Source organism: Mobula hypostoma, chromosome 30 (assembly GCF_963921235.1).
Source record: "Mobula hypostoma chromosome 30, sMobHyp1.1, whole genome shotgun sequence".
NCBI classification, from domain to species: Eukaryota; Metazoa; Chordata; class Chondrichthyes; order Myliobatiformes; family Myliobatidae; genus Mobula; species Mobula hypostoma.
The window spans coordinates 11,908,503-11,936,094 of record NC_086126.1 but is presented as its reverse complement, the minus strand read 5'-3'; the positions used below and the strand labels follow the sequence as shown (position 1 = coordinate 11,936,094).

Below are 27,592 nucleotides of genomic sequence, written 5' to 3'. Positions count from 1 at the left end.
ATGGGTGACTTCCCGATCAAGGACGCTGCCCCTTTAAGGAATCCCGGAGCTGGTGATAAGCCGCTTTCGGGAGCGAAGGGCGGCTGCTCAACTTGCCCGTCGAGCTGCCGCGGCGAGGGTGAAGGGCAGGAGATGAAGAAACACACGGCCAGGGTCTCGCCGCTGACCGCCTGTGACACCCCTGTGCTGTCACTGACCTGGCTGGGAGGTAGGGGGTTCTGGCTCGGAACCAGAGACAGATGCTGTGAAATTTGTTTGCTTGTGACGGCAGTACGGTGCATAATTTTGTAAGTTACAATAAAATATGAGAGGCACTGATCGTGTGGATAGTCAGAGGCTTTTTCCCAGGGCTGAAATGGTTGCCACAAGAGGACACAGGTTTAAGGTGCTGGGGAGTAGGTACGGGGGAGGTGTCAGGGGTAAGTTTTTTACGCAGAGAGTGGTGAGTGCGTGGAATGGGCTGCCAGTAACGGTAGTGGAGCCGGATACGATAGGGTCTTTTAAGAGACTTTTGGATAGGTACATGGAGCTTGGAAAAATAGAGGGCTATAGGTAAGCCTAGTAATTTCTAAGGTAGGGACACTTTCGGCACAACTTTGAGGGTCGAAGGGACAGTATTGTGCTGTAGGTTTTCTATGTTTCTATGTTTTTTAAGTGCAAAATGGGAATATTGAGGAAGTGCTCACGGGGGGGAAGCTGCTCGTGCATTATTAAGTGTGCGTCTTCAGGCTCCTGAACCTCTTCCCTTGATGGTAGCAATGGGACGAGGCCGTGTCCCGGTGTGTCCTTCATGATGGAAGATGTCTTCTTGATGTTGGGGAGGGTTGTGACCATGGTGGGGGCTGGTTGATTCTCCAGCCCCCGGCATTTTTTTCCCGATCCTGTGCGTCGGAGCCTCCATAACAGGCGGCGTTTCCATCAGTCGGGACGGTCTCCGCGGTAACACCTTTACAAAGTTGCCAGAGTTTCTTTTCGGCGATACACATTGCTGCTCTACCTGCCTCGATTTCTTCCTCTGACGGGAGCTGCGTGAAGCCGGACCCTTCGGCCCATCCGCCAAATACCCGCCCACACTAATCTCGTTTCCCGTGGCCCGGGCAGTTCAAGCCCTGGTGGGAGAATCTGCCAGAGCTTTCCGGATTCCAGCCGTCATTTGGGTGGAAGGATTCTTTCTCAAGTCCCCTCTAAACATCCCGGGGTAAATTGCGCCCCTTCCCCCTTGCTTGGACCCGCGAACATGACCTCCTAATCCCTTTTGTTCCTCACTAATTATTTTTAAAAGCCGCAGTAACTTTGCGTCTTTGCGCTGTCGCAAGAGAGCAGCTTCCACCACCAAGGGTCCCCGGCTCCCAGACCACGCTCTCTTCCCGCTGCTGCCATCAGGAACAGACACCACCAGGTTCAGGAACAGTTATTAGCCTTCAGGCTCCTGAACCCATGCGGATATCTTCACTGACCTCAACTCTGAACGGGTTCCACAACCTATGGACTCACCTTCAAGGACTCTACAGCCCATGTTCTCAAAAATATTTATTCATTTGTGTGCGTGTTTTCATTTGCACAGTTTGTCTTCTTTTGCACATTGGTTGTTCGTCAGTCTTTGTGAGTGGTTCTCCTCTGATTTTATTGCATTTCCTTATCCTACTGTGAACGCTTGCAAGAAAATGAATCTCAGGGTCGTGTATGGTGATGCGGGCCATCGCGGTAGTGTAGTGGTTAGCACAACGGTTTACAGTACCGGTGGCCCGGGTTCAATTCCCGTCGCTGCCTGTAAGTTTGTACGTTCTCCCCAAAGTAGGTAAATTGGTCATTGCAATAGGTTAAATCGGGTGGCGCGGCTCAAAGCCTGGAAAGGCCGCTCTGTATCCCAATAATAGTATATATACTTTGATTGTAAATTTACTTTGAACTGCACTGCCACATTTAAACTGCCTGCACCGGGACCTCAGCTCCCGGACCCCTCCCATCCATGTATCTATCCGAATTTCTCTTAAACGTTGAAATCGAGCTTGCATGCACCACGTGCACTGGCAGCTCTCACGACCCTCTGACTGAAGAAGTTTCCCCCTTAAGTTCTCACCTTTCACCCTTGACCCATGACCTCTAGGTGTAGACCCACCCAGTCTCGGTTGGGAGAAAAAAACACCCTGTAGGTAGGTGACCAAAACCACCCGCGATATTCCAATATTCCAACATGAGAAAATCTGCAGATGCCGGAGATCCGAAGCAACACAGACAAACCGCTGGAGGAACTCAGCAGGTCAGGCAGCATCTGTGGAAGAGTAAACAGTCAACGTTTCGGGCCGGGACCCTTGGGGTTCTGATGAAGGGTCTCGCCCGAAAACGTCGACCGTTTAATCTTTTCCATAGACGCTATCTGGCCTGCTGAGTTCCTCCAGCACTTTGTGTGTGTAGGCCTCACCAGCATCTTATACAACTTCAAGTTTCTGAAAAGACGTGGACGGGTACGTGGATGGGAAAGGGGTTCCCAACCCTTTTTATGCCATGGACCGCCGCCATTAACCTGCCAGGTTGGGAACTCCTGGTTTACAGAGATACGGACCAAAGGCGGGCAAATGGGCGCCTTGGTCGGCATGGAGAAGCCGGGCCGAAGAGCCCGTATTCGTGCTGTGTGCGACTCTGTGACTCCTGGTTGATTTGTCCCGCCGTGGCACGGTGGAGGCCACTGCACAGGAGCGCAAATGGCTGCAGAGGGTTGTAAACTCAGCCGGCTCCATCACGGTCACGATAGCCTCCCCAGAATCTAGGACACATTCAAGAGGCGATGCTTCACCAAGGCCGCATCAGTCATTAATAACACCCCCCCCCCAATCCCCATTATTCAGGCCATGTCCTCTACTCATTCCTACCAGCAGGGAGCCTGACGACACACACTCAATGCATCAGGAAAAACTTCCCGACCTCAGAATCGTGAACGAACAATGAACCGACCGTGAATATTGTCTCACTCACTTAATTTAAGATATTGAGGGGCATTGATCGTGTGGATAGCCAGGGGCTTTTCCCCAGGGCTGAAATGGCTAACTCGAGGGGCATAGTTTTCAGGTGCTTGAAAGCTGGTACAATGGGGATGTCGGGGATACGTTCTTCATACAGAGAGTGGCGAGTGTGTGGAATGGGCTGCCGGGGACGGTGATGGAGGCGGATACAATTGGATAGTTTAAGAGACTCTTAGATAGGTACGTGGAGCTTAGAAAAATAGAGGACTATGCGCTGGGAAAATTCTAGGCCGTTTCTAGAATTACGTGGTGGGCACAACATTGTAGGCCGACGGGCCTGTAGCGTCTATACTTCATTAGGAGTCTGAAGAGAATTGGTATGACAATAAATAGACTCAAAAACTTCTATAGATGTACCGTGGAGAGCATTCTGACAGGCTGTATCACTGTCTGGTATGGGGCGGGGTGGGGGGTGTCTACTGCACAGGACCGAAAGAAGCTGCAGAAGGTTGTAAATTTAATCAGCTCCATCTTGGGCACTAGCCTACAAAGTACCCAGGACATCTTCAGGGAGCGGTGTCTCAGTAAGTCAGTGTCCATTGTTAAGGACCTCCAGCACCCAGGACATGCCCTTTTCTCACGGTTACCATCAGGGAGGAGGTACAGGAGCCTGAAGGCACACACTCAGCGATTCAGGAACAGCTTCTTCCCCTCTGCCATCCGATTTCTGAATGGACATTGAACCCGTGAACACTACCTCACTTTTTAAATATTTATTATTTCTGTTTTTGCACGATTTTTAATCTATTCAATATAAGTATACTCTAATTTATTTATTTATTATTTTCTCTTCTTATTATGTATTGCATTGAACTGCTGCTGCTAAGTTAACAAATTTCACGACATATACCGGTGACAATAAACCCGATTCTGAATCTTTCTGCCCGTTGGAAGGTAGCGAGCGGACAGCGGATGCGCCAGAGAGGAGATCGGCCGCAGAGGAACCGCGGGGCAGCGAGGGAGCGCTGGACTTTCTGGGGAGGGTGACGCGGGCTTCGGCGCTGGCAGCCTGCTTGGCGGGCTGCTGGGCCGGGGTGACCCAGATGGGGAAGGCCGTGCAGGACGGCCTCGAGGCCCCCTTCTTCGTGGCCTGCCACGCCGCCAGCTGGAACCTTCTGCTCTTCCCTGCCTACTGCGCCGGCCGCCTGCTCGCCTCGTGTCACTGGAGGAAGCCACTGGCGGAGCTCAGGTGAGGGCGGCGGCTGGAGGGGGGAGGAGGCTGGGTTCGCGGAAGGGCGGGGGGCGGAATAGGGGGCAGAGAGAAGCAGAGGTTGGTAGGGTTAGGGGTTACAGAGAGATTGGAGGTTATGGTGGGGTCAGCGGTTACAGTGAGTCAGGAACATGGCGGGGTTGGGAGGGTTATAGAAACATAGAGAACATAGAAAATAGGTGCAGGAGTAGGCCATTCGGCCCTTCGAACCTGCACCGCCATTCAGTATGATCATGGCTGATCATCCAACTCAGAACCCTGTACCAGCCTTCCCTCCATACCCGCTGATCCCTTTAGCCACAAGGGCCATATCTAACTCCCTCTTACCTATAGCCAATGAACTGGCCTCAACTGTTACCTGCGGCAGAGAATTCCACAGATTCACCACTCTCTGTGTGAAGAAGTTTTTTCCTAATCTCTGTCCTAAAAGGCTTCCCCGTTATCCTCAAACTGTGACCCCTCGTTCTGGACTTCCCCAACATCGGGAACAATCTTCCTGCATCTAGCCTGTCCAATCCCTTTAGGATTTTATACGTTTCAATAAGATCTACCCCTCAATCTTCTAAATTCCAACGAGTATAAGCCTAGCCGATCCAATCTTTCATCATATGAAAGTCCTGCCATCCCAGGAATCGATGTGATGATCACCAATCTGCACAGATTGTGGTCTTCCTGTTAGGAAATCGAGGATCCAATTAGGCAGAGGGAGGTACAGAGCAACACACATCAAAGTTGCTGGTGAACACAGCAGGCCAGGCAGCATCCCTAGGAAGAGGTACAGTCGACAGTGGTACAGAAGCCCAGGTTCTGTAACTTCTCAATCAGGATTGTGGGGATGACGGTGTTGAATGCTGAGCTATAGTCAATGAACAGCATCCTGGTGTTTGTGTTGTCCAGGTGGTCTAAAGCTGTGAGATTGTGGCGATAGGCAAATTGCAATGGGTCCAGGTCCTCGCTGAGAAAGGAGTTCAGTCTAGTCATGACCAACTTCTCAAAGCATTATGATAGGGTCGGGGGTTGCGGTTAGTTCAGGAACGCGGTGGGGTCAGGCCAAAATACTAAAGAAAACTGAGGGGCAAAGGGACTTGGGAGCCCTTGTGCAATTTACAGTTTGAGTCTGTGGTAAGGAAGGCAAATGCAATGTTAGCATTCATTTCAAGAGGACGAGGATATAAAAACAAGGATCTAATGTTGAAACTTTATAAAGCACTGGTGAGGCCTCACTTGGGGTATTGTGAGCAGTTGTGGGCCCCTTATCTTAGAAAGGATGTGCTGACACTGGAGAGGGTTCAAACGAGGTTCACAAAAATGATTCCAGGTTTGAATGGCTTGTCATATGAAGAACTTCTGAGCTTTGGGCCTGTACTCACTGGAATTCAGAAGAATAAGAGGTGACCTCATTGAAACCTATCGAATGGTGAAAGGCCACGATAGAGTGGATGCGGAGAGGATACTTTCCACGGTGGGAGAGTCTAAGACCAGAGGACACAGAGAGGGGTGTCCTTTTAAAACGGAGATGAGGAAGAATTTCTTTTTTCTTTAAATTAAGTGCAATTGTGAACAACAGCCGGATCAGAAATGCTGATCAAGTCACGAGAGGACTCTGATAGGCCAATCAGATGGTTCACGGCTGCTCAGCGATAGAACACAAAAAAAATCATATGTACAATGAAGAAACATTAAAAAATAGTAGAAATACTGGAGTCATGATGATCATGATGAAGTCTGCTGGAGAGAGACATTTATACACATGCTGTCTTCCATAATTCAAAGAGACTGAAGGATAAGGTCGCAGGGTGACAAAACGTGGCAGGAGCACTCGGAACTTAATCAGAGATTGGCGAGTCTTTGGAATTCATTGCCACAGGCGGCTGTGGAGGCCAAGTCATTGGATACATTTAAGGTAGAGGTTGATTCTGACTGGTCAGGGCATGAAGGGATACGGGGAGAAGGCAGGAGATTGGGGACTGAGAGGGAAATTGGATCAGCTTTGATGAAATGGTGGAGCAGATTCGATGGGCCAAAAGGCCTAATTCTGCTCCTATATCTTATGGACTTATGGTTACAGTGGAGTCAGTTGTTATGGTGGAAGCCAGGTGTCATGGTGAGGTCATGTGTTAGGGTGGTGTCAGATGTCATGGCAGGGTCAGATGTTAAGGTTGGGTCGGGGTTGTGATGAGATCAGGTGTCATAGTAGGACACAGATAATGGTGCAGACAGGGGTTCTGATGAGGTCAGGTGTCATGGTGGGGTCAGATGTTAAGGTTGGGGCAGGGGTTATGATGCGGACAGGGGTTTTGATGAGGTCAGGTGTCATGTTGGGGTCAGGGGTTATGGTGTGGACAGGGGTTATGATGAGGTCAGATGTCATGGTGGGGTCAGGGGTTATGGTGTGGACAGGGGTTATGATGAGGTCAGATGTCATGGTGGGGTCAGGGGTTATGCTGTGGACAGGGGTTATGATGAGGTCAGGTGTCATGGCGGGGTCAGGAACATGGTGATCTCTTTGAGCTGTGTGCCCACGCTCCAGTAAAATCTGCCTGCCTCAGCTTGTTTCGTTCCCGCACCCCCGCCGGAGAGACGTTTAATTTCATTCCCGAAATCCTCTTACAACAATCTGACTGGACAGTAATCGCATTACATGTAAGCCCGGATCAGAAACGGGGACGACGGTAAATCCATCAACATCTCTGGCGCGCTTACACAGCCTGACTGCGTACAACAGGTGTACGTGGGGGAAGGGGTGGGGGTAAGGTTGGGAATCGCGCCCCACAGATCCCCAGGTAATCGAGGTCTTCAAACTGCACGGGCAAATCCCAAAGTGCGAATGAACGCACTGGCGCGAATCACCGGTCCCGACCAGTCAACATGGGCGCTCAGTGTTCCAATACAGTCCCAATGGTCAGCTCATCACGGCGGACTGGCTGCTGGCAGATTTCCCGGACGATTACGGATGCTATCAGTCATGATCGGATGGGGCAGCAGACTCGATGGGCTGAATGGCTTAATTCTCCTCCTACTGTGCAGAGACACTAATACAAAATTTTGGTTTTACTTCTTTTATTTAAATTTAAAGAGTATTGTAATAAATCTTTCACTGAACACACGGAGCAGGGAACTGAGGCCACAGGCGAGTTTTAGTGGAGTTTGGAGATCCCTCTGAGTTTCAGGAAACAAGGATTATGGTGAGCTTCAGGGAGCGGGATCCCGGTGAGTTTCGGGGAACAACATCCCGGTGAGTTTAAGGAAACAGGGTTCCGGCGAGTTTCGGGAAACAGGGATCCCAGCGAGTTTCAGCGAACCACCCCGGTGAGTTTCAGGGAACGGGATCCCGGTGAGTTTCGGGAAACAGGGATTCTGGTGAGTTTCATGGAAAAAAATCCCAGTGAGTTTCGGTAAACGGAATTCCGGCGAGCTTCAGGAAACTGGATTTCGGGAGTTTCAGGGAACGGAATCCCGGTGAGATTCAGGGAACAGGATCCCGGTGAGCTTCAGGTAACTGTATTTCGGGAGTTTCAGGGAACAGGATCCCGGTGAGCTTCAGGTAACTGGATTTCGGGAGTTTCAGGGAAGGAGATCCCGGTGAGTTTCGGGGAACGGGATCCCGGTGAGATTTGGGGAAGGAGATCCCGGTGAGCTTCAGGAAACTGGATTTCGGGAATTTCGGGGAAGGGGATCCCGGTGAAATTCAGGGAACGGGATACCGGTGAGCTTCAGGTAACTGAATTTCGGGAGTTTCAGGGAACAGGATCCCGGTGAGCTTCAGGTAACTGGATTTCGGGAGTTTCAGGGAAGGAGATCCCGGTGAGTTTCGGGGAACGGGATCCCGGTGAGATTTGGGGAAGGAGATCCCGGTGAGCTTCAGGTAACTGAATTTCGAGAGTTTTAGGGAACTGGATTCCAGAAGTCTCAGGGAACGGGATCCCGGTGAGCTTCAGGAAACTGGATTTCGGAAGTTTCAGGGAACGGGATTTCGGAAGTTTCAGGGAACGGGAGTCCTAGGAATTGTCCAAGAAGTTTGAGGGAAGAACGCCAGTCGCTGAGCCGTAGGGAATATGCGTATAGTCCGTCAGCTGATGTTTGTACTGTCACTGCCCGAGCTGTGGGCTTAAGCCATGGCTAAGTTAAGGGCACCAGGTTTCATTCCCCTGAAGAGATTAATGAACAAGAAGGAATTGCAAGGTTTCACCGTGGCCCGTTGCCGAGACTGGCTTCTAATTCCCGCAATATTTAGCGGCGAAAAGCCGACGGCTGTGGTCGTCCGGTTGTAACGCGCTGAGTGACATCGTCTCCCGGCCTATCGTCCACAGGGCTTGCACCCGTCTACTGAGCGAGGGGGGCCTCTCCGTCAGGGGCCTCCTGACCAAGACCGCTCCCTTCTGCGTCCTCTGGACGGCCACCACCTACCTGTACTTGCTGGCCCTGCGGAATATCAGCGCCACCGAAGCGTCCGCTCTCTTCTGCTGCAACAAGGCCTTCGTCTTTCTCCTCTCCTGGATCGTACTTAAGGACAGGTTTATGGGGGTCCGGGTAAGTGCCGGAGAATTAGAAACCGAATCACATTTATGATTGCTAACTTGAGCACCCGGCGGCCGTTTTATTCGATAGCTCTCGTACCTAATAAAATGGCCACTGAGTGTATGTTCCTGATCTTCTGCTGTTGTGGCCCGTCCACTTCAAGCTTCAACGTGTTGTGTGTTCAGAGATGCTCTTCCGCGTACCACTGTGGTAACGGGTTTGAGTTAGTCATAGTCATACTTTATTGATCCCGAGGGAAATTGGCTTTCGTTGCACCATAAATAATTAACTAGTAATAAAACCATAATTAGTTAAATAGTAATATGTAAATTATGCCAGGAAATAAGTCCAGGACCAGCCTATTGGCTCAGGGTGTCTGACCCTCCAAGGGAGGAGTTGTAAAGTTTGATGGCCACAGGCAGGAATGACTTCCTGTGACGCTCTGTGCTGCATCTCGGTGGAATGAGTCTCTGGCTGAATGTACTCCTGTGCCCACCCAGTACATTATGTAGTGGATGGGAGACATTGTCCAAGATGGCATGCAACTTGGACAGCATCCTCTTTTCAGACACCACCGTCAGAGAGTCCAGTTCCATCCCCACAACATCACTAGCCTTACGAATGAGTTTGTTGATTCTGTTGGTGTCTGCTACCCTCAGCCTGCTGCCCCAACACACAACAGCAAACATGATCGCACTGGCCACTACAGACTCGTAGAACATCCTCAGCATCGTCCGACCTGTCATCTTGAAACCGTCTGGCCATTCTCCTCTGACCTCTCTCATTAAAAAGGTGTTTTCGCCCACAGAACTGCCACTCACCGGATTTGTTTTTGTTTTGTTTTTTGCACCATTCTCTGTAAACTCTAGAAGCTTTTTGCACGAAAATCCCAGGAGATCAGCGGTTTCTGCGATACACAAACCACCCCGTCTGGCACCAACAAAGTCACTTCAATCACATTTCCTCCCCATTTCTGTTGTTTGGTCCCGAACAGCAACTGAACCTCTTGACCATGTCTGCATGCTTTTATCGCTGCCACACGATTGGCTGATTAGATATCAACGAGCAGGCGTACAGGTGTACCCAATAAAGTGGCCGCTGGCGTAAAGCATAAACACAGGAGATTCTGCAGATGCTGGAAATCCAGAGCAACACGGAGAAAATGCCGGAGGAACTCAGCAGGTCAGGCAGCAGCTGTGGAGAGGAATGAACGGTCGCCGTTTTGGGCCGAGACCCGTCATCAGGACTGGAAAGGAAAAGGGGACAGGAGTCAGAGTAGGAATAATGAGAAACTTGTTTTCCAGCAACAGTGCGGAGAAAAGACATGAAATTCCAGATGAAGGGTCTCGGCCCGAAATGCCACCGTTTATTCCTCTCCATAGATGAGGGACGTGACAAATCCCTGGTTTGCAGAGGTATTTATGTCTCAGCCCCAAAACGCGAAACATGTGCCCACAACAGAAACTGGGGAAAACCAGACACCCCGGAACAAGGAGCCATGGACCGGACCGTGATCTGGAACACGGTCTTCACGGACCGGACTATGACAGTGTGTGTGTGTGTGTGTGTGTGTGTGTGTGTGTGTGTGTGTGTGTGTGTGTTGCTCTTGATTTCCAGCATCTGCAGAATCTCCTGTGTGTATATAATTAATATAATCAGAATCAGGTTTAATATCACAGGCATATGTCGTGAATTTTGTTGTTATGATGAGCAGAATTACAATGCATAATAATGAAAACTGTGAACTATGGTGAATATATAGTTATGGTTCTGGATCCCACAACCCGCCTGGGTCATAGGGGTGCTACGTAATATATTTTATACGTATATGAGATAGTTAAAAGAAATATATAGTGCAAAAACAGAAATAAAACAGTAGTGAGGTAGTGTTCATGGGTTCAATGTCCATTCAGAAATCGGACGGCAGAGGGGAAGAAGCTGTTCCTGAATCGCTGAGTGTGTGCCTTCAGGCTTCTGTACCTCCTCCCTGATGGTAACAATGAGAAGAGGGCATGTCCTGGGTGATGGGGGTCCTTAATGATGGATGCCGCCTTCTTCAGGCACCGCTCCTTGAAGATGTCCCGGATACTACGGAGGCTGGTGCCCATGATGGAGCTGACTAGTTTACAACTCCCTGCAGCTTCTTTGGATTCTGTGCAGTATTCTCCCCCTCCCGACCAGATGGTGACACAGCCAGTGAGAACTCTCTCCACAGTGCACCTGTAGAGTGACTTTCGTGACAAACCAAATCTCCTCAAATTGCCAATGAAACACAGCCACTGTTGTGCCTTCTTTGTAGTTGCATCGACATGCTGGGCCCAGCTTAGATCCTCGGAGATATAAATTACAAAGATCAATGAACATTGCGAAGAAGAAAGCAGTAACTAGTGTGCCTGGGTTCATAAACCATTTAGAAATCTGATGGCGGAGGGGAAGAAGCTATTCCTGAACTGTTGAGTGTGGGTTTTCAGGATTCTGCACTCTGCCCCACTCAGCCGCAGAGTGGCTCAAATGCTCCCATGCACATAGCCTTTGTTGCCGCATGGCTAGAATTGGACGCAGCTAGAAAAACTTCCCGCCTCGTTAAAGTTTTTTTTATTGTGTTGATTTCCATTATCCTTACTTACTTATTGAACCCTGATTAATAGCTTTACCTTTAAAGCTAATCTTTAAAGGCCTTTGCTGTAAAGTGATTGCACTAGTTGTGACACAACCGATCCCACGCACCTACTCGTTCTGTGGCTCACGCCTACATTGCCCAGAGGTACGGAAGACCATAAGACATAGGAGCAGAATTAGGCTATTCAGCCCATTGAGTCTGTTCCACCATTCCATCATGGCTGATCCCGGATCCTACTCACCCCCATACCCCTGCCTTCTCGCCGTACCCTCTGATGCCCTGACCGATCAGGAAACTATCAACTTCCGCCTTAGATATACCTACGGACTTGGCCTCCACCGCAGTCTGCGGCAGAGCATTCCACAGATTCACTACTCTCTGGATAAAAAAGTTCCTCCTTACTTCTGTTTAACAAATTTCCCTCGGGATCAATAAAGTATTACTATGACTATGACTGTGACTGTTGTAAAGGGTCGCCCCTCAACTTTGAGGCTGTGCCCTCTAGTTCTGGATACGCCCACCATAGGAAACATCCTCTCCACATCCACCCTATCTAGTCCTTTCAACGTTCAGTAGATTCCCCCCCCCACATTCTTCTAAATTCCAGTGAGTACAGGCCCAAAGGTGCCAAATGCTCCTCATATGTTAACCCCTTCATTCCTGGAATCATCCTCGTGAGCCTCCTCTGGACTCTGTCCAGTGACAGCATATCCTTTCTGAGATGTGGGCCCCAAAACTGTTGACAATACTCCAAGTATGGCCTGACTAGTGTCTTATAAAGGCTCAGCATTATCCCCTTAAAATAAATGTCAACATTGCATTTGCCTTCTTTACCACAGACTCAACCTGTAAATTAACCTTCTGGGAGATTTGCATGAGGATTCCTAAGTCCCCTGCACCTCTGATAGAACATAGAATCCTACAGAACATTAAAGGCCCTTCAGCCCACAATGTTGTGCCAACCATGTAACCTATTCTAGAAACTGCCTAGAATTTCCCTACCACCTTCTATTTTTCTAAGCTCCATGTAAGAATCTCTTAAAAGATTCTATTGTGTCCGCTTCCACCACCATTGCTGGCAGTGCATTCCAGGCACCCATCACTCTCTGTGCGAAAAACTTACCCCTGACATCCGCCGGTATCTATTTCCAAGCACTTTAAAACTATGCCTCTTCGTGTTAGCCATTTCAGGCCCTAGGAAAAAACCCCTAGCTATCCACATGATCAATGTCTCTCATCATCTTATACACCTCTATAAGGTCACCGCTCATCCTCTGTTGCTCCAAGGAGAAAAGGCCAAGTTCACTCAACCTATTCTCATAAGGCACGCTCTCCAATCCAGGCAACGTCCTTGTAAATCTCCTCTGCACTCTCTCTATAGCATCCACATCCTTCCTGTAGTGAGATGACCAGAACTGAACTCAGCACTCCAAGTGGGGTCTGTAATATTACCTTGCAGTTCTTGAGCTCAATCCTACGGTTGGTGAAGGCCAACACACCATACGACTTCTTAACAACACTGTCAACCTGTGCAGCAGCTTTGAGAGTCCAATAGACACAGACCCCAAGACCTCTCTGATCCACGACACTGCCAAGAGTCTTACTATTGATATTATATTCTGTCTTCAAATTGGACCTTCCAAAATGAACCACTTCACTCTTATCTGGGTTGAAGTCAATCTGCCACTTCTCAGCCTAGTTCTGTATCCTATCGATGTCCCACTGTAACCTCTGACAACCCAACAGATTATCCACATCATCCCCAACCTTTGTGTCATCAGCAAACTTACTAACCCACTCCTCTACTTCTTCATCCAGGTCATTTATAAAAATCACAAAGAGGAGGGGTCCCAGAACAAATCCCTGCGGAACACCACTGGTCCCCAACCTCCATGCAAAATACAAACCGTCTACAACCACCCTTTTCCTTCTGTGGTCAAGCCAATTCGAGATCCACAAAGCAAGGTCTCTTTGGATCCCATGCCTCCTTACTTTCTGAATGAGTCTGGCATGGGGAACGTTATCAAATACCTTACTGAAATCCATGTACACTACATCCACTGCTCTACCTTCATCAATGTGTTTTGTTACTTCCTCAATGAATTAAATCAGGCCCGTAAGGCACGACCTGCCCTTTGACAAAGCCATGCTGACCATCCCCAATCAGATTATGTCTCTCCAAATGCTCATCAATCCTGCCTCTCGGGATCTTCTCCAACAACTTGCCCACCACTGAAGTCAGACTCACTGGTCTATAATTTCCTGGGTTATCCCTACTCCCTTTCTTGAACAAGGGAGCAGCATTTGCTACCCTCCAATCATCCGGTACTTCTCCCGTCCCTGTTGATGACGCAAAGATCATCACAGGCTCAGCAATCTGATATTTGAACGTTCTCCCCATTTAAATAATAGTCCGCACAATCCTTTTACCAAAATGCATTATTATACATGTCCCAACACCGTATTCCATCTGCCACTTTTTCCCCATTCTTCCAGTTTGTGTAAAGTCCAGCTGCAATCGCATTGCTTCCTCAGCACTACCTACCCCTCCACCTATCTTCATATCATCTGCAAACTTAACCACAAATCTATCAATTCCACTATCTAAATCGTGGACAAACGATGTGAAAAGCAGCGGTCCCAATACGGACCCCTGAGGAACACCACTAGTCACTGGCAGCCAACCAGAAAAGGCCCCCTTTATTCCCACTCGCTGCCTCCTGCCTGTCAGCCATTCCGCTATCCTTGCCAGAATCTTTCCTGTAATCCCACTGGATTTTATCTTGTCAAGCAGCCGCAACAGTAAACTTTCTGGAGGTTAAAATTCCTGTCTAGAGTGGAGTTTGTCACCTCCTGGAGCGTGGCGCTGAATGAACACATCGACTGAAGGGAAACAACAGGAATTCTGCAGATGCTGGAAATTCAAGCAACACACATCAAAGTTGCTGGTGAACGCAGCAGGCCAGGCAGCATCTGTAGGAAGAGGCGCAGTCGACGTTTCAGGCCGAGACCCTTCGTCAGGACTAACTGAAGGAAGAGTGAGTAAGGGATTTGAAAGTTGGAGGGGGAGGGGGAGATCCAAAATGATAGGAGAAGACAGGAGGGGGAGGGATGGAGCCAAGAGCTGGACAGGTGATAGGCAAAAGGGGATATGAGAGGATCATGGGACAGGAGGTCCGGGAAGAAAGCAAGGAGGGGGGGAACCAGAGGATGGGCAAGGGGTATATTCAGAGGGACAGAGGGAGAAAAGGGGGAGTGAGAGAAAGAATGTGTGCATAAAAATAAGTAACAGAGATGGGGTACGAGGGGGAGGTGGGGCCAGTGTGGCTCCCAATGTGGCCTTTTATATATTGGCGAGACCCGACGCAGACTGGGAGACCGCTTTGCTGAACATCTACGCTCTGTCCGCCAGAGAAAGCAGGATCTCCCAGTGGCCACACATTTTAATTCCACATCCCATTCCCATTCTGACATGTCTATCCACGGCCTCCTCTACTGTGAAGATGTAGCCACACTCAGGTTGGAGGAACAACACCTTATATTCCGTCTGGGTAGCCTCCAACCTGATGGCATGAACATCGACTTCTCTAACTTCCACTAAGGCCCCACCTCCCCCTCGTACCCCATCTGTTACTTATTTTTATGCACACATTCTTTCTCTCACTCTCCTTTTTCTCCCTCTGTCCCTCTGAATATATCTCTTGCCCATCCTCTGGGTCCCCCCCCCCTTGTCTTTCTTCCCGGACCTCCTGTCCCATGATCCTCTCGTATCCCCTTTTGCCTATCACCTGTCCAGCTCTCGGCTCCATCCCTCCCCCTCCTGTCTTCTCCTATCATTTTGGATCTCCCCCTCCCCCTCCAACTTTCAAACCCCATACTCACTCTTCCTTCAGTTAGTCCTGACGAAGGGTCTCGGCCTGAAACGTCGACTGCACCTCTTCCTACAGATGCTGCCTGGCCTGCTGCGTTCACCAGCAACTTTGATGTGTGTTGACTGAAGGGAAACCCGTTTCCCGGGCAGGTAACAATGAGGAGATCGCTCACACGGGTGAGGTGAGCTCGAGGGGGTAGTGGCTGAACACAGGAGGGATCTCAGGTTACAGAGGAGCTTGCTTTGTCACACGTCCGTCAGAACATCGAAACGTACCTTTGGCCTTTGGTAATGTTGCAGCTCTATAAAACCCTGGTTAGACCGCACCTGGAGTAGTGTTCAGTTCTGGTCGCCTCATTATAGGAAGAACGTGAAAACTTTAGAGAAGGCGCAGAGGATTTCAAAGTTCAGAGCACATTTATTATCTAAGTATGTAAATGTAACCGGGTGACCGTCAGATCTTATTCAGTATCGTTAAAAGTGTACTTAGGCATCCATCTGGGTAATGCTAGAATAGTTGTCTGTGCCTTTAAGGGAGACGGTGATGTCATTGCGCACGCGCGGGATGGTGGGGGGACCCTTTTGCTTTCTGCTGTAGACGTGGTAAGGTGTTGGAATCTGGTCTCTCCCAGAGTGTGCTGGGCATGCTGAGGAAAGATTTCCACGAGTGAGACGTGGTTTATACCAGGTTCCTCACCATGCAAGTAGAATTGCCACCACCGTATTAGTCCTGGTATTTTTTATACTGCATGCACAATTCTGTCCATACACAGGGGTGTGAATCGGAAGTTAAACTGAGATTGTAACGGCAAGGACTGGTTGTAAATTCGTTCGTTTTGTTTCGCGACCCCCTTCTGGCACTTAAACATCGAAAACCGATAAAGGAATTAAAACCCGGAAAGGTCTTTGTTGTTCTGAGTGTGTACTTTCCCCCAGGCCGCATATACATTATACAACCTGGAGATTCGTCTGCTTACAGGCAGCCAGAAAAGAGAGAAACCTCAAAAGAACCTGTTAAAGAAAAAAGACCGTCAATGGGCAGAGAGCGAGAAAAGAACAACACAAATAAGCAAACCGCTCAGAGCTGAACTTCTACGAGAGACGCAGAGCCAGGCATCGCTGCCACGGCCTCAGTTGGTCGCAGGGCCGAGCAAACAACCTGGATTAGAGAGCATGTTTTGTGAGGAGAGATTGAGCCAATAGGCTTTTCTCTTTGAGCAAAGGAGGATGAGAGGTGGTTTAATAGGGAAGATAATAGATCAATTGGCCAGCCAGAGACTTTACGCAGGTTGGAAATGGCTAACACCAAGAGGCTTAATTTTAAGGTGATTGGAGGAAAGTATGGGGAGAGGGTGTCAAGGGTAAGTTCTTAACACAGGGGTGGTGGTAGAGACAGATACATTAAGGACATTCAGGGATTTAGGTACATGGACGATAGAAATGCGGGAGGGAAGGATTAGATTGACTTTAGAGTGAGATTAAACAGTTGGCACAATATCAAGGACTGAAAAGCCTGCATTGTGCTGTAATGCTCTATCTTCTAAATACGTCGTTTGTATCAAAACAAATCAGCGAGGATTGTGCTGGGTAGCCCGCAACTGTCGGAACACTTCCGGTGCGAAAATAGCATACCTACAACCCACTCTAATCTGTACGCCTTTGGAGTGTGGGAGGAAACCAGGGCACCCGGAGGAAACTCACGCAGTCACGGGAAGAACGTACAAACTCCTTACAGACAGTGACGGGAATTGAACCCCAATTGGTGATTGTTGGTGCTGTAATGCGTTGCCCTAACTGTTACACCACTGTGTTGCCCCAAGGGGGTAAGGGGGGAGGTAGTGTTGGAGAGGTTCAAAGATAGCATGGTGTAAGTGGACCGCTCCCTTCCCCGAGGCGAAGGAATATTTTATAGCATTTACGGCGGTGGTGGGGGGGGGGGGGGGAAGAGGCTGGGGAAATGAGCCCCGTGGAATGTTGGCCCCAGCGGACCGAAGGGCCTTAGAGGCCAAGGCAGGACCGCAAGCTCTCTCTGTAACCTCACCCTCCGCTCCTTCTGACCTGTGCAGATCGTGGCCGCCATCCTCTCCGTCACCAGCATTGTGCTCATCGCTTACGCCGACGGCTTCCGCCACAACTCCATCGTGGGTGTGGCCTCTGTCGTGGGCTCCGCCTCCACCTCCGCCTTGTACAAGGTAAGATCCCACAGACCCGATCCGGGGGGTGGGGGGCGGCACCTCGCGAGAGCTCCTGTCACACAACAAAAGTGACAGGGCAACTCCACGGCCAATGAGGGTCTTGGGTCACAGACCTTTACAGGAACAGGCCCTTCGGCCCACTTTGCCTGTGCTGAGAATGCTGTCCAATTGAACTAAATCACTTTTCCCTCCGCGTGATCTATATTCCTCAGCTCCACATATATCTCCGTGTCTCTCTGCCAGCTTCTCCTCCAAGCGGACCACGACCTTGTCGTAGGGTTTGGAGGCTCGTGTGCATCAATGACCCGGAGAGCTGTGCTGGCTGGTGTCAGCGATTTGTGCTCTGGCTCTTGGTGGGGTCACCCATGCCAATCAGGGTCAAAGGTCAGAGTTCAGAGTAAGAGTGGTCCACCTGTCTTCCAGGTTCGGGGGGGGGGGGCCGGGCTCAGCTCAGGGCTAGCAACCTTGACTGCTTACAGAAACAGCAATGAAGAATCCTTCTACATCTAATGGCCAGAGAGGGATGAAGGACCTTCATTGCTGTCCTAAATGCCAGCGGTGTAAGAGGAAGTAAGTCCATACGTACCAACTTCTAGAACAGTACACTACAGGAATAGGCCCCTTGGCCCACAATACAGTACCAAGCTAACTAAACTAGTAATTAAATGCCTAACTAACTCGCTGTCGCTTACACACATCTGTATTCCCACGTTCTCTGCGCATTAAAGTGCCTGTCTTCAGCACCCCGATCGTATCGGCCTCCGCCACCACCCCAGCTAGTCCGTTCCATGCATCGACCACTCGCTGGCAAAAATAACTTGCCCCGCACACTCCTGCTTTGAACTTTTACCCTCTCACCGTAAACGCACGCTCCCCAGTGTCAGACATCTCGGCCCTGGGGAAAGCGATCCCAGCTGTTGACTCAACACTCACAACACGCTGGAGGAACTCAGCAGGTCGGGTAGCATCCGTGGAAACGATCAGTCGACGTTTCGGGCCGGAACCCTTCGTCAGGACTGTAGAGGGAAGGGGCAGAGGCCCTATAAAGGAGATGGGGGGAGGGTGGGAAGGAGAAGGCTGGTAGGTTCCAGGTGAAAAACCAGTAAGGGGAAAGATAAAGGAGTGGGGGAGGGAAAGCAGGGAGGGGATAGGCAGGAAAGGTGAGGAAGGAATAGGGGAAAGCACAATGGGTAGTAGAAGGAGGTAGTAGGCAGCTGGGGGAGGGGGCAGAGTGACATAGGGATAGGGGAAGGGAGGGGGAAGGAATTACCGGAAGTTGGAGAATTCTATGTTCATACCAAGGGGCTGGAGATTACCTAGACGGTATATGAGGTGTTGCTCCTCCAACCTGAGTTTAGCCTCATCATGGCAGTACAGGAGGCCATGTATGGACATACCTGAATGGGAATGGGAAGCAGAGTTGAAGTATGACCGGCTGTTGACTCGACCTGTGTCTACTCCCCGTTACGCTGCTGCCGCTGAGGGCAGCAATGGAGGTCCCCCATCTCTGGCGGTGCTCAGGGCTTCCTTCATCCTGTCAGTGGCTTCCTCTTGGCTTTCACTCCTTCAGGAATACCATCTCACATGGATGTAGAAGGATTCTTCACTGCTGTTTCTCTAACAGTTTTGTTTGACCAGTCAGGGTTGTTAGCCCTGAGCTGAACCCCCAAACTGATGGGCTACTCTTAGTCTGGCCTCTACCCTTTCACATAAGAACATAAGAAATAGGAGCAGGAGTCGGCCATCTGGCCCGTCGAGCCTGCCCCGCCATTCAATAAGATCATGGCTGATCTGACCATGGACTCATCTCCACCTTCCTGCCTTTTCCCCATAACCCTTAATTCCCCTTCTGTGCAAAAATCTATCCAACCTTGTCTTAAATATATTTACTGAGGTAGTCTCCACTGCTTCATTGGGCAGAGAATTCCAAAGATTCGCCACCCTCTGGGAAAAGCAGTTCCTCCTCATCTCCATCCTAAATCTACTCTCCTAAATCTTGAGGCTATGTCCCCTAGTTCTAGTCTCACCTACCAGTAGAAACAATTTTCCTGCCTCTATCTTATCTATCCCTTTCATAATGTTATATGCTTCTATAAGATCTCCCCTCATTCTTCGGAATTCCAGTCAGTACAGTCCCAGGCGACTCAATCTCTCCTCATAGTCTAACCCCCTCATCTCTGGAATCAACCTTGATCTGTTTGACTATGAGGCAAAGCACAAAGCCCTGACTCCAGCCAACAGAGCTCTCCGGATCATTGAGGCACGCAAGCCTCCAAACCCAACAACAAGGCTGTCTTTCGCAATCTTATAAATCTCCATCAGATCTCCCTTCAGACTCTGCTGCTCCAGATAAAACACCCCAAGTTTGACCCACCTCTCCTTGTAGCACCTACTGCTTGAATCCAGACAACATCCTGGTGAACCTCTCCAAAGCCTCTACCTGGTCCCTGTAACAAGAGGCGTGGTTGAGCTTTTCTCGTTGGAGCGAAGGAGGATAAGAGGTGACTTGATAGAGGTGTAGACTGAGAGCGTAGCTTTTTACCAGGGCAGAAAAGGTGAGGGGACATAACTTTAAGGTCCTCCGAGAGGAACACAACCTTATTGTTGGGTTTGGAGGCTTTTGGACCTCAATGACTTGAAGAGCTGTGTTGGCTGGGATCAGGGCTTTGTGCTTTGGCGCTTGGTAGGGTCACCCGTGCCAAACAGGTCAAAGGGTGGAGGCCAGACAAAAAGTGGCCCACCGGTCCTCCAGGTTCGGGGCTAAAAACCCTGACTGGTCAAACAAAACTGTTACAGAAACAGCAACGAAGAATCCTTTAATATCTGTGTGAAACTGCATGGACAGACAGAGTCAGAGGAACTTCATTGTCGCCCTGAACTCTAGCGGCATTATGGACAGTAAGTCACAACTTTCAGGTGCTTGGAGCAAAATTAGGGGAGATGTCAGAGGTACACAGAGTGTGATACATTAAGGACATTTAAGAGAATCTTAGATAGGCACATGGATGATAGAAAAATGGAGGGCTATGAGGGAGGGAAGGCTGAGCTTAATCTTGGAGTAGGTTAAAGGGTCAGCACAACATTGTGGGCCGAAGGGCCTGTTCTGTGCTGCACTGTTCTACATCCTATGTTCTAGCAAGATGTGCAGAATCAAATGCAATTGAATATAATCGCAGAATGGCATCGTTAATCTTAGAGGTGCTTGAGCTGTTTTCCTTCCTAAGCACATACTTATTGGCCTGCACGTCGCCCATCCTGGGTTCCTTTGGACATCGGTATACCAGATCACGTTAGCATTCATTTTGAGATGAGCAGGATGTAAAAGCAAGGACGTAGAATGCAGAGGCTTCATGAAGCATTGGCCAGAAGCCATTCGAATCATTGCGAGCAGTGAGAAAGGACGTGCTAGCGTTGGAGAGGGCCCAGCGCAAGTTCGCAAGAATGACCCTGGGAATGAAAGGGTTAACATTCGACCTCTGCCCTCTGATGCCTAAATGGACATTGAACCCATGGACACCACCTCACTTTTTAGATATATATTATTTCCATTTTTTGCACGATGTTTAATCTCTTCAATATACGTATACTGTAATTGATTGAATTATTTATTATTATTTTATTTTGTTTTTTTTTCTTCCATTTTGCATTGAACTGCTGCTGCCAAGTTAACAAATTTCAAATCACATGCCAGTGATAATAAACCTGATTCTGATTTGAGGAGCATTTGATGGCTGTGGGCCTGTGCCCGCTGGAGTTTTGAAGAATGGCAGGGTGGTAGCAGGAAATCCCATCGAAACTTATTGAACATTGAAAGGCCGAGATAGAACGGGCGTGGAGAAGAAGCTTCCCTTAATGGGGGAGTCGAGGGCCAGAGGGCACAGCCTCAGGATACAACAGCGTCCCTTTAGAACAGAGATGAGGATGAAATTTCTTTTGCCAGAGGGTGGTGAATCTTTGGAATTCACAGCCACAGACAGCTGTAGAGGCTGAGTCATTGGGTGTATTTAAAGTGGTGGTTCTCGATTGGTAAGGGTATGGGCAGAGAGCAGAGAGCAGGGTTGAGAGGGGTAATAAATCATGATCAAGTTATTCTGCTCCTCTGTCTCCTGGTCACATGATCTTGTTGCTAACGCCCTGTACCTTACCTCTCCTTGGTCCACAGGTCCTGTTTCAGCTCCTGCTCGGCCCTGCAAGGTTTGGCGAAGTTTTGTTCTTCCTCAGTTCAGTGGGCGTCTTCAGCCTCCTCTTCCTGACCTGGGTCTCGGTCGCCCTCCACTTCGCCGGGGTGGAGCCCTGGCCACCTGCCGGCCTCGTGCCCTGGGGTCATCTGTGCGGGCTGGCCGGTCTCCTCCTCAGTGAGTGCGTGACTTCCCCTGGGTCAGCGCAGGTCCCTCTAGCCATCTGGGGGGTGGTAAAGAGAAGAATGCCTTTGTGTTTGTGTAGCTGGTGTAAGGACCTGGGCTCCCCACTGCCCAAGGCCACGTGATGTCGGATAAGACCATCAGATGCAGAAGCTGTATAGGCCATTTGGCCCATCGAGTCTGTTCGCACCATTCAATTGCAGCCATTTTTTCAGCTCCATTCTCCTGCCTTCTCCCTGTAATACCAATGTTTGTCGTAAATATACCCAATGATTTGGCCTCCACCAGCTTTGTGCAAAGCCTCTGCCGTGGATGGCACCAAACCCGGATGCAAGGGAGGAGGGTTGGGCGTGGTGCTAACAACCCCATCCTGTAAAAGCCCAGTGCTGCAGAAACACCAACAGAAGCTCCGAAGACTTCATTCCCTGGGTGAGGAAGGATACACGGAGAAGATGGGCTATACGTGGAGATAACGTGAAAGACTGGCCTGGGACGGAGGACCCTGGCGAGCTACTGTCGGTGGCCCATGCCCGGGTAGAGGTGATGGGCCAAGAAGTATCTCAGTGCGAACAGATTCCGTAAGACCGTGGGACATAGGAACAGGATTAGGCCATTTGGCCCATCGAGTCTGTTCCACCATTTATTCTCCCTATCAACCCCATTCTCCTGCCTTCTTGCCATGACCTTGACAGCCCCTCCCCTTTACAAATGAAGGACCCATCAATCTCTGCCCAGTAATTTGGCCTCCACCAAATTTATGGCAATGGATTCCACAGATTCAGTTGACCTTATTGTCAGTGATGATGGGGCATAGCACCAGGAACAGCACTGAATTTGGCAAGTTACTCAGAGGCTAAGCCGATTGATGTAAAAATCCAGAGGCGGGTAGGGTCACACGGGCACTCATGAAATGCTTGGTGGAAAAGTAGAAGGAGTTTCACTCTGTGTGTGACCCTGGGAGTGTGATGGGATGGTGTAGAGGGAGCTTCACTCGGTGTCTGACCCCGGGAGTGTGTGATGGGACGGTGTAGAGGGAGCTTCACTCTGTTTCTGACCCCGGGAGTGTGTGATGAGACGGTGTGGAGGGAGCTTCACCCTGCGTCTGACCCCGGGAGTGTGTGATGGGATGGTGTGGAGGGAGCTTCACCCTGTGTCTGACCCCGGGAGTGTGTGATGGGATGGTGTGGAGGGAGCTTCACCCTGTGTCTGACCCCAGGAGTGTGTGATGGGATGGTGTGGAGGGAGCTTCACCCTGTGTCTGACCCCAGGAGTGTGTGATGGGACGGTGTGGAGGGAGCTTCACTCTGTGTCTGACCCCAGGAGTGTGTGATGGGACGGTGTAGAGGGAGCTTCACCCTGTGTCGGACCCCGGGAGTGTGTGATGGGACGGTGTAGAGGGAGCTTCACCCTGTGTCAGACCCCGGGAGTGTGTGATGGGACGGTGCAGAGGGAGCTTCACTCTGCGTCTGACCCCAGGAGTGTGTGATGGGACAGTGTGAAGTAAATTGACTGTGTATCTGACCTGTGCTGTGCCTGCCATAGGGAACGTGCAATAGTAAAATGTAGGGGGAGCTTTACTCTGTACTTAAACTTGGTGTTTCTGCCATGGGTACGTAGGACAGGGTGGCGTTGAGGAACTGACTGTCCAATGCATACAATATGTGTGTTGGGTGAATTTGATCAGATGGTGTAGACCGGGGGCGGGGGAGGAGGGACCTTTTTTAGCCGTGGGGTCTGTGAACCCCAGGTTGGGAATCCCAGGCATAGAGAATGTTAGGTCACTCCTGTAATGAGCTGACCCAGGCTTCTTTCTCTTGCAGTGTTCCACGTCCTCATCAACTGCGGAGCTGCCGTGACCTCGCCCAGCCTCGTGTCGCTGGGGGTCTTCCTGAGTGTACCTCTGAACACTGGTAAGGAACGTCGAGTGAGGTGCTGAATATGAACTGGGGTCCTCAGTCGCATCTGGGTGAGAGAGGAGGGAAACGTGAAAGGGTGAGGGGGGGGGGGTTGGAATGAAGCCGGGTTTCTGCTCCTGATAAATGTCCAATTCAAAGTCAGAGTAAAAGTATTATCAAAGTGTGTATTTACTATCGTGATATCCATTTTCTTATAGACATCATCATTAGGTGCCCTGTCATTTGACCTGACTGTCCTACAGAAGTGTTTTGCCATCGCTGTCTTCTGGGCAGTGTCTTCACAAGCCATTACCGATACTCTTCAGAGATTGTCTGCCTGGGGTCAGCGGTTGCATGGCCATGACTTGTGATCTGCACCGGCTGCTCAGACAACCTGCTCCCATGGGGTTCACCCTGATCAGTGAGGGGTGGGCTACACCTTGCCCAAGGGTGACCTGCAGGCTAGCTGAGATAAGGAACGCCTTACACCTCCATTGGTAGAGACGTATCTCCGCCCTGCCACGATAGAATCAATGAAAAACTACACACCAACAATCCACGTGCGAAAGAAGACTACTTGTTCAAATACAAAAAAAATCGAAAGAAAGCTGGATATATCAATAAATAATACTGAGAACACCAGTTGTAGAGTCGTGCAACGCGGTTGTGGAATCAGTTCAGAGTTGAGGTGAGTGAAGTTATCCACACTGGTTCAGGATTAGGGTAATAACAGTTCCTGAACCTGGAGGCGAGGTTCATCACGCTTCCGTAGTTCCTTCCTGATGGCAGCAGCGAAAAGAGAGCACGGCCTGGATGGTGGGGGGAGAAGGGGTCCTCGATGATGGACGCTGCTTTCTTGTGGCAGCGCTCCTTGTAGACCTGCCCGGTGGTGGGGAGAGCTTTGCTTGTAATGGATTACAGTGGTCACTGAGTTACATTGGTGGGGGGGGGGGGTACTTTGGTCAGCCTGAAACCTGTTGGCTTGCCAGCACATCGAGACGCCTATAGAGAGAAGCTGCCGACTGGATATTCCGAGCTGCTGAGGGAGGCTCTGACGTTTGGTGCAGCCACCACAAGGGCTCAGTGGAGGGAGGGTCACAGTGTGGGGTTCTTCCCCTATTGGGCAGGGAGGGCCTGGGTTGGTAGTAGTTTTACCACTCCAGGGGCCACATGAGCAGCAACAGCCCTATTGGTTTAAGAAACGTAACTGAACAATATTTAATGCATTGTCTATGCCTGTAAGAATGAAAAGGCACTGCAGTTTATTATAGTAAATAATTATTTCATTAAAATAAAAGTTACTTTTGAATAAAAAAGGGGAAATTACTATTTTCTATTTGCCCCTCGCCGCTCCGGGCGGCAAACTTGCCGTTTCTTTAGCATTTTGTCCGTTTATTTTTGAAACAAGACCGAGTTGCTAGCTCGACACTCAACCCAGAACGGATGGAAAGCGTGCAAGGAGCTGGCTGATTTGAACCCAGGTCCGCTCGCCTCGAAGTCCGGAGCTCATGCCAGCCCCTGTCTATAATAGGTCAGACCAAATGATCTGCATCACTGCAAAAGTCTGGTCATTCAAACAGCCAACGGAGCCATCTATAGAGCCTAAATGCATGGCAGAGTGCAGTCAACAGTCTACAATGTACAAACTACTTCTTAGGAGCCTCCATAAGTATCAAGGATAACTCAAAAATAGGCGGCTGCAGTAACATCTCCTGATAACACTGGACAACAAGTTTTTTGGAAGAGTTCCTTCCTCAGAATTTTATTTTGTTTATGATAGAGCGCTTGAAGCTGAGCATAAATATCATTTCAGACTACTTGTATCACATAGGAATTTGGAGAAACAAGAAATTAACTTTTATTGAATATAATGCATTTAATTGCATGACGGTGCTGGCGCTTTGCAATAGTTCAACTAAACTATAAATGTTTTGTTAATGATTTTCATTTGTACTGCATCTGGGGCTTCTCGCTTAAGTGTCCAACAATAATCAGCCAGCATTGATGGATTCCAGTTGCCCTGATACCATTTCTCCATGACCGCAATGTCCTAGTGAAAACTTTCACCGTGCTCGTCACTGACAGTGCCAAGTTTGGCAGGGAAGAAGTCTAAACGGGAATGCAGAAAGTGAATCTTTAGTGACATGTTGCACTTCATGGTTTTGTATGCTTAAAGCATGTTGTCAACCAGCTGCACGTAGTTTGGTGCTCTGTAGTTGCCAAAACAATTACCAACATCCTTGAATGCCTTCCATGCGATTTTCTCCTGTCCCCCTAGAAGTTCTTCGAATTGCCTGCCATTGATGACCTGTTTGATTTGTGGACCAACAGAAGTACCTTTCTTAATCTTGGCATCAATTATTCTGACTTGAATTATGTATTGAAATAACAGACATAAGTATTTTTAAAAAACAGTACGAGATTGTGAAATTTAATGATTGGCAGCCCAAAATCCAAAAATATTCAGGAGGTGAAAATCTTTATTGTCCATTGTAATTGAAAGGGATCTGTTCAACAATGTGATGAATGGAAGACAGCTCCAAGATGCAAGCACAGGCCGTCCGTCTCCAGGTTACATCTGGGTTCTGTTGCTATCATCTGTTCAGGTCTCACAATTTGCAAGTTGGAAATGCATCCGCAAACCAAGTTCCCACCCGGCAGAAGATTCCTGCAACCCTTTAGCAGCTGTGAAATCAATCCTACCGGTTTCCCACTCGGCGTATCTATCTGTTAAATTGTGTGTTTGTAATGGGGAGGACTGGAACCCAGGATAAAGTCAGTTCTTACTCACAGCAAGCATGACTGACAGGAAAAAGGATAAAGATTATTAGCTTTATTTGTCATACGTACATCGAAGCATGCAATGCAATGCCTCATTTGTCTCCCTGACCAACACACTCCGAGGATGTGCTGGGGGCAGCCCACAAATGTCACCGCACCTCTGGCACCAACATAGTATGCCCACAATTTACTAACCGTAACCGGTACGTCTTTGGACTGTGGGAGGAAACCAGAGAACCCAGAGGAGACCCACGCGGTCACGGGGAGAATGTGCAAGCTCCTTACAGCCAGCGATGGGAACTGAATCCCAGTTGCTGGCGCAGTAAATCATCCTGCGAACTGCTATGCCAACACGCCGCCCCAAATAACCAATTCTCTATCCTGGGAGGGACCCTACACAGAGCCTATGAACCAGTTAAATTGTCACCTTCCACAATATTCCCTCAGAATCAGAATTAGCTTTAAAATCACTGGCATATGTTGTGAAATTTGTTGCTCTGTGATGCAGTAAAATGCAATACGTTAAAAAAACTATAAATTACAATGAGAAATATATATGTATAAATTAAACGAAATACATTGCGCAAAAAAAAGTGTTCATGAGTTCATTGTCCATTCAGAAATCCGATGGCAGAAGGAGAGAAGCTGTTCCTAAAACACTGAGTGTCTGCTTTCAGGCTTCTGTACCTGCTCTCTGATGAGAATAGGGCATATAATGGATGCCACCTTTCGGAGGCATCGCCTTCTGAGGATATCCTCGATGGTGGGGAGGCTAGTGCCCATGAGGAGCTGAGTTTTGCAGCCCTCTGCAGCGTTTCCCAATCCTGACTGAGTCTCTCGCTTTTTCCTCTGCAGCCGCTGACGTGTATCACGGCACGGACTGGGGACCTGGGAAGGTGCGACTCTCCGCCTTGTTCGTCCTCTGCCTTGCCTTCCTGTTGCTGCTGCTTCCAGGGGAGTGGGACACCATAGCCCTGGGGCTCCTCACCAGGCTGAGGGGCCGAATGGCCAAGGAGGATCCAGGCCCTGAGAACTCAGAGGGCAACTTGCAGGCCGGCGGCTGGCCCGCTACCGTACCTGGTCCCAGGTGCTCAGAGATGAAGGATGCCCCAAGCACGTAA

The 27,592-nt window shown here is 49.5% G+C and overlaps 1 protein-coding gene across 1 annotated transcript; it reads left to right on the top strand.

The window, feature by feature from the left end:
* LOC134339575 (solute carrier family 35 member F3-like) lies at positions 1 to 27,592 on the top strand. The gene is made up of 7 exons (XM_063036200.1): positions 1 to 208; positions 3,915 to 4,209; positions 8,541 to 8,760; positions 17,306 to 17,431; positions 21,597 to 21,789; positions 23,616 to 23,705; positions 27,327 to 27,592. The coding sequence occupies exons 1-7, from the start codon at positions 1 to 3 to the stop codon at positions 27,590 to 27,592; spliced, it is 1,398 nt and encodes a 465-aa protein (XP_062892270.1).

Excerpts from the sequence above, each read along its gene's own strand:
- LOC134339575 (XM_063036200.1), top strand. The coding sequence starts at position 1 with ATGGGTGACTTCCCGATCAAGGACGCTGCCCCTTTAAGGAATCCCGGA. Across the intron at positions 209-3,914 it reads GTCACTGACCTGGCTGGGAG|GTAGCGAGCGGACAGCGGAT; the intron begins GTAGGGGGTTCT and ends GCCCGTTGGAAG. Across the intron at positions 4,210-8,540 it reads AAGCCACTGGCGGAGCTCAG|GGCTTGCACCCGTCTACTGA; the intron begins GTGAGGGCGGCG and ends TATCGTCCACAG.